This window comes from Protomyctophum bolini, assembly GCF_963924005.1.
Source record: "Protomyctophum bolini genome assembly, chromosome: 3".
In the NCBI taxonomy this organism is placed as follows: Eukaryota; Metazoa; Chordata; class Actinopteri; order Myctophiformes; family Myctophidae; genus Protomyctophum; species Protomyctophum bolini.
This window is the reverse complement of record NC_137864.1, coordinates 6,214,779-6,225,728: the sequence shown is the minus strand read 5'-3', so window position 1 is coordinate 6,225,728 and position 10,950 is coordinate 6,214,779. Positions and strand designations below refer to the sequence as shown.

At 42.6% G+C, this 10,950-nt stretch overlaps 1 protein-coding gene across 1 annotated transcript in view; it reads right to left on the bottom strand.

Annotated features, from left to right (window-relative positions):
• Positions 1 to 970: 970 nt before the first annotated feature.
• Positions 971 to 10,950, bottom strand: part of rab11fip4b (RAB11 family interacting protein 4 (class II) b) — a 40,875-nt gene continuing 30,895 nt past the window's right edge. The window contains exons 9-13 of the mRNA XM_080759799.1: positions 9,725 to 9,806; positions 7,488 to 7,625; positions 6,857 to 7,015; positions 3,391 to 3,534; positions 971 to 2,937 (exon numbers count right to left, since the gene is read on the bottom strand). Coding sequence (XP_080615925.1) covers positions 2,821 to 2,937; positions 3,391 to 3,534; positions 6,857 to 7,015; positions 7,488 to 7,625; positions 9,725 to 9,806 — 640 coding nt within the window. The 3' untranslated portion in view covers positions 971 to 2,820. The remainder of the gene's footprint in view (positions 2,938 to 3,390; positions 3,535 to 6,856; positions 7,016 to 7,487; positions 7,626 to 9,724; positions 9,807 to 10,950) is intronic.

Below are 10,950 nucleotides of genomic sequence, written 5' to 3'. Positions count from 1 at the left end.
TCCTATACACACACTTTTACGGATTAGTTTGGTGGGAGGGGTTCATATTCATCTGAAATCAGGCGAATTAAACAAATATCGTTCCTCCTCATTGACCTGTACTCACCTCCTTACCTCCAGGACGCTGACTTGTAACTGTACAGAAATTACTGACATGCGTGTGAGGGAGCCGAATGGTGGTTCAAGCACGGCAGAGGGCGCCAAACGCCCAGAATAAGACAAAACATTTGAGGTGGATTTTCAATTCTCAAATCTGCAACAGGTAATCTTAGATCTTATGTTTCTAGTAAGAGAAACACAACACTACATATTGTAGAAACTTGTGTTGCATATTACACGTTTTCATATATGCCATAGGCTTGACAGCACAATCATGGGAACATATGAATCATAAGTTATGTGACATGTTTGGTATGGATCAGTAGCCAAAAACTGAACATATTGTAACAGTGACCTTGTGACAGAGCAAATGCAGCTAAATATTGTTCCCTCTGAATCGGCTGAATGACTAAAAGATGGCCAAAGACATGCATATGTGATGAATATATATGTATTTGTTTATGTTTTAATCTGACCATGAGTCAGTGAGGAGACCATTGGTAACACATTTAATATTGCTCATAATGCACCATTTATTCTTTTCTGTAAGTTAGGAGGAAGACAGACAGACAATCATACCCAAGAAATCCCATCTCAAACGACCCGGAAATCAAGGACTTAAACTAAGCTCCAAATGAACAACAAAACAAGAAATATTACTTTGCATTCAAAGATGAATCGTTACTTGATTAAATACTTCACTAATCTGCTTTAAAGCATTGTGCTATGCCTGTTTAAGTTTTACTATTAGTACAGCTAAACTATCACGTCTTCCTTGACAAAACAGTATAAAATGTCATAGTATCTGAAAAAGAGTGGCGAATGGCACATGAATACAAATCATCACTATATGTACAACATTTACAAGTCATGAAAATAATTCAGACAGACTTTAATGCACCACCAAGAACTTAGTCAAGTTATAGCAACATCATCTTGAAAAAAATGTGTCTTCAAAAAGGCACAGACAGGAGAAAAGATGAACCAAACCATGCAGAATGAAACTAACATCTTTTTGTGCAATGAAGCAAAACTCAAGTTTAGAGCAATTGTGTAATACAGCAGAATGTTTTCCCCCACCTTGCCAATACACACACATGTATTAGAACATACCATGACAAACCAAAGCAGTTCATACACAAAAACAGCCTTTGAGACTTCACAGAAAGTGAATTGCTGAGTGATACATTCATGTTATTTACAGTATTATTATGCGAGCCACTGGGGCACAAACCACAACCTATAAGCTTCGATTGATTCAGTGTTCTATTCCAGTCTTGTCTTGTGTGAGTCGTGTATACTAACGCACTTGTGGTACCTCACTGAATATTGAGTTTTAGGTCAATCAAGTATAATTATTTCCGTTGATTTCTTTGAGACATACAGTATACAGTACACTGAAGGGGGTTATGCAGCAAACCATATTTAACTGGTTTTTCAGTTGTCCAATCCACGCCAATGGAAATCCACAACACATTCTTTACATTCATTACATTTCTGTGCATCATTATTGTCTATTGCTACTGCACATACAGTGTACTATCAAAAGCTCACTCTTTATCAGGATTTTGCGTCCACAGAAGCAGTACATACTCGCAGCTTCCGCTCTATAAAGTGACATTTTACACTTCCTCTTTTCTCTGACCCACCAACATCAAGCCACTCTGTGTGTGTGTGTGTGTGTGTGTGTGTGTGTGTGTGTGTGTGTACGTGCGTGCGTGCGTGCGTGTCAAAACAACACACTGTTGAATTGATTGACAATGCAAATGCTCCTGAAAGATCCTGGAAGACGTCATTGACCTTCAATTAACTTTCTTTGACTTCATGACACTTCTCTCCTTGGCCGTCATGGCAAATCCTCCTCCGAACACCCTCATCAAGACACTTATCTCCTTGACCTTTGTGGCAAAGCATCCGACCCCCCCTCCTCATCAGCAGGCAAGACCATCTTAATCATTACCACTCTTATTCAACCTCTAATTCATCATGGTGAGAAGGTATTATTTTCCCCTCTCCTCCTTATCACAAATGTCTTAGTTCATTTGTGATAAACACGTACCTTTTTTACTATACTTCAATCGACATGCATTATTTCTAAATCAATCCACATTAGGCCTTTTTCCACAACTGAAATGAAAAACAAAACAAAAGGCAGGCCGTGTCAGATTCCCATCTGTCCGGCTTTGTGCATATTCAGCATGCCGGCTTGCATGTGCACCGTGAGGTTTTCCTACAGCATCTCTCCGGACATATCGGAACACCTCAGGAAACAACATCATACGGCAGTATTCTTATTCTGTACTATTTCAACATGAGTACCGTATATACCCAGGAATATTGTTCTCCAGTGTCGTGACTCGTGAGATGAAATAAAAATGACTCCAGTGACCGCAAGAAACCATGATGGCAGAAGAGAAAGAAAGCACAAATAATGTCGAAGAGTCACAGTAGTATGACAGTCTGTGAGTAACTGAGAAACTCTCTTTAGTTTAGTACAGAAATTCCAGTAAAAATGAATACTGCAAGAAAAGCGCATTTTCACCCCTCAACAGGAGAGGGCGATGTCTGTCCACTAATTGCCTGTATCTGGTCCAGTGTTCCAGTGCTGCATTCAAACTCCCTTTCCCCTTCAAAATGGGGTTTTCAGTTTCTGCTCAGACAACTAGACATGAGCCTCATTCTAAGCACCATAGAATGATTTCCATGCTAGTTGTGCGACTGTCAGTTCTTGATCTCCAGGATGGAGGGGTTGTGGTCCAGGATGTTCAGGATGATCTTGTCCATGTACTGCCGCAGACGGAAATTGATTTCTTCCTGCTCCTTCAGGGCATCCATTAACTAGGGAGAGAGAGTGTAATGCATCAGATTGATCTGATTTTACATGGTTCTTGTATGACGTACTTCCATCAATGTTGTTTGAAGTCTGCAGAGCTTATCACACCACCTTTTCAATGCATACTTGTATGAGTGAGTGGCAAATACATACATTTTATTGGGCCTAGTTGTTAAGGCGCATACCACATACAGGCTCTAAGGCAGGCTTATAGCGAGTTGCGGGTTCGCTTCCTGAACCTGACGACCTTTACTGCTTGCCACTCCCATTCAATCTCTCCCCCACCCCCCATTTGAAACATTATGTTTATATTGTTGCCGATTCAATATCAGAATAAATGCTTAGACCTAAGATTTTGTCTGGTGCTGACGTGCAAAATACAGAATATTTTAATTTATTTAATGATAGCGATATATTTATCACCTTTAGGCAGTATATACTATAGCCTAGGGTTTTACCTGGTCTCTGGAGGCGTTGTCTATCTCAGCAGCCAGAGACTGGGCCTTAGTCTGTGTGGCAAACAGGTTCTTGGCTTCAAAAAGACTCAGGCTGAGGATCTGACCGTTCAACTCGTCGTTCTGTTCCCTCAACTTCTGATTCTCCTAGAGTGAGAAGAAGAGATGGAGAAAAAAGGAGGGGGGGGGGGGGGGGGGGGGTGAAGCAGTTAGCATCACCTCTACAGTGCCATCTAGAGGCTGCCCAAAGCGATGATGTTTTAGAATGGTTACTCCCTTTGCTCCTGCCAAACTCCTCTGCATCCACGCTCGGTTAGTACTGTAGCGTCTGAAAACTATCAAGCCGCACACAGCAAGTCAACAACAACACACTGCTCTTGGCAAACACACCGACACAAACAACTATTTGGGCAACAACCCACATGACAGAACAGGGGGTTATGTGGTGTTATGTCACAAACACCTGTATTATTGGATGTGGCTCTCTATGTGCGTTTTCACCACGGGTGTTATGATTGCTCCACAATGAAGTTGCCCATGGGCACTGACAAGGGATCAGCTCTCCTGCCCACTTTACCCAGCCTGAACAAAACTGACCCCCAAATCAACCTCTGGGGGGCAAGTTCACTCTCTACTGTGTTATGGTTAGTGGTTATTAAATCAGGAAGTCAAAGTTCACACGAAACAACAGATTTTACCATTGGACCAGGACGGAACCGTGCCCCAGCCAGCACCAGATGCTGGAATTCGGGAGGGAGAAAGTCCTGGGATGCAAATCGCTGGACACACACATAAATACAAAGATTATGTGTTTAAGGTCATGAGTTCAGCCTTCACTTGCTTGATGTCACATGGCACTCGAGATATGTACTGTAGGCAGCATAACACGTTTGTCTGAAACGTGTTATGCGTGTCATTTCAAATAAGGACAGTTCTAAATGTGGAACCTGTAGAAATTAAATTAGTAAAAGATAATGGAACATTGGAAGAAAAAGGAAAGACAGACAGAGAGAGAGAGAATGCAAGAGACAGGTGGATATTCTATTAAGAGAAGAGAGAGACCTGCAACTACTTAGTTCCCAGTCAATGATGGCTTCAGTCTGTTCAATGTAAAACATCACGGTTTACTTTTTATAAGACATCTTAAAACCATGCTCTTCTGATCTCTTATCTCTAATGTTTACTTTACAAGGTCTGTTCACTTAGTGGGAACTGGAAACAAGAGCAACACATTTAAATGCCTTTGGGACCTTGACTCTTGGCAGCCATTTATCTTGAGACAATGTCACCCTGGTGACCCTACGTATGCGTTTTTGTAAAGCTTCTCAGTGTAGGCTTAAATGGTACAGATACAGTAATGGTAGTGTGAAGTAGAAATTCTATTTTGCGATTTAAATGACCTTGTATGTTGATAACGGCTCAGCTAATAAGCCTCATGCTATTTGATGGGAGCATATCAATACACTCACCTCAATAACGTACAATGTACAGCACAATTATAATTTATAACTAACACAAACATCCCTATGTCTTTCAGTACTATTCATTTATATGGTTCGAAAGCAGTCTGGGGAATCTCAGGGGTTCTTGAGGAGGTCCCCATCCAAATGAGGAGCAGTTTAATTTCACCATAATTCAAATCACTTGATAATCATTACACAAAAAATGTGCGACTATTCTAACATGTTTAAATATGGCCGTTGTTAAGCTATTCTATTCCAAATGAACAAAGTATGACATTCAGACATTTAAACCATTTTTTCTTTTTCTTTTTCTTTTAATATTTTTATAATTATTCTCCAGGATATATTCATTTGAAACCATGGCTTTATGAAAGTCAATATTATAACTTTAGATTCCATCTTGTTGGCAGACTTGGCACCTCTGCAGTTGTTTTACGGGTAAAAGGGCAGGGGCTGAAGCCCCCTTTGATATCTATGTGTGCACGTCCCTGGTGAAGACCCTTATTTTGAAAACCCACAGGGTCCCCCTAGACGCCAACCAGAAGTAAACGGATGCTGATTGTATTTTCTTTCACCCGGAACATCTATTTTGTAACCGTGATCGTCGGTTCGTGATGGGCCGTTGAATAAAGCTAGTTTTGACCAAAAACATTTTACTTTTGTAAAAAGTAAAAAGTAAAATGCCCAGCCCGTAGGAGCCGCTAGCGCAGCGACAAACATAGATTAGATATAAAAATCTAGAAGCCTCATTAGCCGCTACAGTTCATTGGAGTGACCTGTATCGCACGGGAGGGCGGAAGTGCCCATTTTGACCTGAGATCAGATTCTATAAATGTCTTCTACATCCTGACAGTTTTCTGAAAAAAGCTATGTTTCTATTTCAGTGGTTCTTTCATTTTTCAATAGCCAAAGCATAACATAATGCTAACACCAAAAGGGGTTCGGAAGTGCGGAAGGCCACTCAAGAGACTTATCGGAATCTAGCTGTATAAAAAAACATCATACAGCCGAGCCTTCTAACGCATTTATGTCCATTCACACACGCCCCCCACCTGCCTCTGATTGGCCTACCGAACGTCCACTCTGTGATGCAATGCGGAAAGCTCGCCCTCCCTGTGAGATATACAGACGCCCCAGAGCCACGAAGGAGGCGTCTATACCTTTCTATGTCTAATATGGCTACAGTTGTAGCCAGTTGTGTTTGTGTAGACACTCCTATAGATTCTGTGGTGGTGGTGGTGGACCCCTGAGCACGCATGGCCCCTCTTCTTCGACATGACTATGTGTATACGTCTCAGACGGTGCGTTTCATTTAACCCATTCTGGACGGGTGTTTTTAACTAAGCATTATGTTATACTTTAGCTACTGCAAAATACCAGATCTAACAAGCTCAAAGCGCCAACGAGTGGCGAGCTACGAGCTTGTAGGTCTGCTATTGTTTTTGGAAAATCATGAAAATGCGGCACAAATCTTTGAATAGTAGAGGGCGCTGTTGTGCCATGCAGAAACAGACAGTGCTGCACTGTTGCCTGCTAATGAGAGAGAGAGAGAGAGAGAGAGGAGGGGGGGGGGGGGGGAAGAGGGGAGTTGCACCACTCGGTTCACACGGGTGTGATTTTATTTTATTTATTGTTTTATTTTAGTTGAAGTTTTAGTTGTAGTTTTAATGTTATTAAGTATAATGTTTTAAGGCATATTTGTCATATTAGCCAGGGTTCCTTAACACCGTCAATATTCCAAAGCATTCATATTAATTGTATTAGCTGCAGCTGCATTTTCCCCCCGTGACCCCGTCATGACGACACACCTGTTAAATGGGAACCATTATCATCAGTGGCAGATTAGGGACATGCTTATTTTTCCCGGATTTACGGTATACTAGAAAATTACTTATATTTGTGGAACACCCCGTTTTTCCTCCTTCTGGGTTACAGAAAGAGTGGGCCACCTGGACTTAATTAAGGAACAGAATTTCTTAAGAAGCCATTCATGTATAGCCGTATACCTGTTTGAGTCTCTTCACCTCGTGCTCCAGCTCCATCTCCCTGGTCCTGTAGGTGATGTCGGACAGGCTGGACGAGGAGCTGCGGCCGCGGCCGGGCCTCTCCGTCTCCAGCTTGAACAGCTGGAGGTGCTCCAGCTCCCGACGCAGGTCCTCGATCACCTGCACGCGCACACACACACACACACACACACACACACAGGGAAAGGTAGAGTAGTTATGTAAGGTCAGTGCAGCATTGTTTCGGTTGGAGTGGTGTGGTGCAGACATAATAGTGTGTGTGTGTGGTGTGTGTGTGTGTGTGTGTGTGTGTGTGTGTGTGTGTGTGTGTGTGTGTGTGTGTGTGCTTGTACAGTATCTGGACTCAGTCCATGAGTCTGCAGTGAGGGTATAGTCTGAAGGTGATAGAAATAGAGAGAGAGACATACTGTAGAAGAGAGACACAGAGAGAGAGTGAGAAAGAGATAAGATAGAAGGAGCGCTTGTGAGAAAGAAGTTGAGTGTGTGTAGGGTGGTGTACACATAAATGCATTAATGTGTATGCGTGTGTGTGTGTGTGTGTGTGTGTGTGTGTGTGTGTGTGTGTGTGTGTGTGTGTGTGTGGGGGGGGGGGGGGTGTAGTGTGTCGCCTCACCTCCTGCATGGCCTCCTTCTCCTTCTGGAACTGCTGCCTGTTTTGCCTCAGCTTGTCCATCATCTTCCTGTAGAGGTCCATCTCGTCCTTCAGACGCAGACTGGTGTCCTCCAGCTTGTCCGTCATCCTCTGTTTCTCCTGACAGACAACAGACAGACAAACACTCATTTCACCGCTGTTTATTTTCACACCGCTTGCCTCCACGAGTGAAGTTAGACAGGGTTGTGTAACTCCCCCCTCCCCCCTCCATTCTGTTTGTTTGTCAAAATAACAAGAGAACATTTTTTATGATTCAAAAGAAGAAAGAGGACAAACTGCACTTTGACACAATGCAAACAGTATTTTAATGATAAACAACAACAGATAAAGACCTTTGTCTGTCCAAACGTTGTAAAATCCCGTTTGCCTTGTGGCTAAGAGCAGTGTGGCCCCTTTCTTCTTTTAAGGTCTTCTTGCACTCGACACTGGTGTCACTGCTGCTTGTTACTTTGCAGTGTGCTGCCTCAAAGAGAGGTTTAATGTTTGGGTCAAAAAAAAGGTCAAAATTTACCTGCAATATATATTGAATATACTTAACCCATTTTGACCTGGGAACGATTCTACAAATGCCTTCTAAATCCTAACAGTTTTCTGAAAAGGCTATGTTTCTATGTCAGTCGTTCTTCGATTTTTCAAAAATATCAGACCTACAAGCTCGTAGCGCGCCACTCGGTGGCGTGCTATGAGTGGCGCGCTATGAGCTTGTAGATCTGCTATTTTTCAACAGCTAAAGCATAGCATAATGCCAACACCAAAAGGGGTTAAACACAAGAATTTCACTGCTTGCCATCATGCTGCTCTAGTGTCATGCATGTGACAATAAATCCTTGATATGCTTTAATATGCATAACCTAATCTATACAGTACATCTTGTGCTAAAATTCATGCACACACATACAAATGTATACTGTCCATGCTCACACACACACACACACACACACACACACACACACACACACACACACACACACAGACAGACACAAATGAACACGTACATGCACACATATATACAGTCATGTTACTGAACACATTTCCATTTCGTGCCATAAAACCAAATGTCACACTGTACAGTGTGTGATAGAAAGTGATAGCTGCCGCCCTACATACTGTATATATACTGTACAGACTGAGAATAGAAGTGTTGTTCACAACTCAACCCAGATCTCACACCTGCTCTAAAGCACCACTTCCTCTCTCCAACCTCCCTCCCTCCCTCTCCCTTTCACACAACTCATTAGTTAATTTGCTTTTCACGCTTCTCCATCTCTCTTTCCTCCTCCGTGTGTGTGTGTGTGTGTGTGTGTACACTGTATGCTTGTTCAGTACACACTCATTTATTCCTGAGAATTATTTTGACTATCAGGGACAAAATCACTGGACTAACAAGACTCTGTTGACAGCGTGTTAATATGGAAAACAAGACAGACACCGTCTGTGTTAGAGAAAGTCGACGCGATAAGAGCATAGTGAGCCGCGGTAACAAGACAACTCACCCCTTTTCCGTTTTCCTCCCGGAACGGCTGGACTTTCACGACAGCAAAGCTACTACAGTGAAGTTGGCTACGTGGAGATTATTTGACGAGGTACCATTTGAGTGGGCAAAACCTTACATAATACTAAATTGCTTATAGGGTCAATATAAGTAAAATAATATAGCCTTTCCACAGGAGTATCTTTTTATATTTTTCCAAAAAGAATACAAACAGCCAATAGCATAATATGCTATAAGCATATTATGCTACTGGGGAAAACTCAGGGAGGAAAAACGGGCAAGCACCGGGGTGAGTTGTCCAGTATCCGTGAGCCGCTATGGCAGAGTGACTACACCGAGGCCCCCCGGGCAGCACCGCTGAGGATTATTGAAGCTGTCTATACCATAATCTATGGTATTGCAAGACGTCGGCATTTAAAAGGCTTCACACGCTTCAGTCGCAGTGGGTTTTCAACCCTTTTTCCTATTTAAAAATATAGCTGAAAAAAAAAGCCAAAAATATGGACAATGTTTTTATAGTGTTGTAGCTTTTGACTGAGAAAGGAAAGAGGCCGCACAGCTCGTAGTCACGATGCCATAAAAATATATTTTTAGCGCCCGTCATCTTCCCGATGGGGGCTCCTCACTCACCAGTAGGGTACGACGGTAGTGGCAGTAACACAGGAATAGAGCAACCAAAGCGGTTGCTTATATAATCAGGCTTTACCTCGTCCAGTTTTTCCGTCTGTTGCTTGAGCCGGCACATGTTCATGGACATGTCACTGTTGTCGTCCTCCACCTGCTGAAGTCTACACAGACACAGGAAGCCATGTTTCAGTGTATAGGCAGGGAGAATAGAGACACAGGAAGCCATGTTTCAGTCTAGGCAGGGAGAATAGACTAGAGACACAGGAAGCCATGTTTCAGTGTAGGCAGGGAGAACAGAGACACAGGAAGCCATGTTTCAGTGTAGGCAGGGACAATAGAGACACAGGAAGCCATGTTTCAGTGTATAGGCAGGGAGAATAGAGACACAGGAAGCCATGTTTCAGTGTATAGGCAGGGAGAATAGAAACACAGGAAGCCATGTTTCAGTCTAGGCAGGGAGAATAGACTAGAGACACAGGAAGCCATGTTTCAGTGTAGGCAGGGAGAATAGAATAGAGACACAGGAAGCCATGTTTCAGTGTAGGCAGGGAGAATAGACTAGAGACACAGGAAGCCATGTTTCAGTGTAGGCAGGGAGAATAGAATAGAGACACAGGAAGCCATGTTTCAGTGTAGGCAGGGAGAATAGACTAGAGACACAGGAAGCCATGTTTCAGTGTAGGCAGGGAGAACAGAGACACAGGAAGCCATGTTTCAGTGTATAGGCAGGGAGAATAGAGACACAGGAAGCCATGTTTCAGTGTAGGCAGGGACAATAGAGACACAGGAAGCCATGTTTCAGTGTAGGCAGGGAGAATTAGAGACACAGGAAGCCATGTTTCAGTGTAGGCAGGGACAATAGGGACACAGGAAGCCATGTTTCAGTGTATAGGCAGGGAGAATAGAGACACAGGAAGCCATGTTTCAGTGTATAGGCAGGGAGAACTGGAAGGTCACCGCCGTTCAACCCCCCCGCCTGTTGATCGTTATCTATATACTAGTGGTGTAAAGTAACAAAGTACATACATTTACTCAAGTATAGGGAAGTACAATTTTTTAGGTATTTCCAGTTTTCAGCACTTTTCCTTCTACTCCGCAATACAATCTCAGAGGCAAATATTATACATTTACTCCACTACTACTATTATTTATTACAGTTACTTTGTAGATTTAGATTATTATATTATTACAAAACATAGACTAGCATTAACCACTTCAACCCTATACATATTTAAGCCACTTGAAAATAGCCGAACAGCTATTTTCAAAAGATTGTTATACAATTTACATATTTGAAAACTCGTG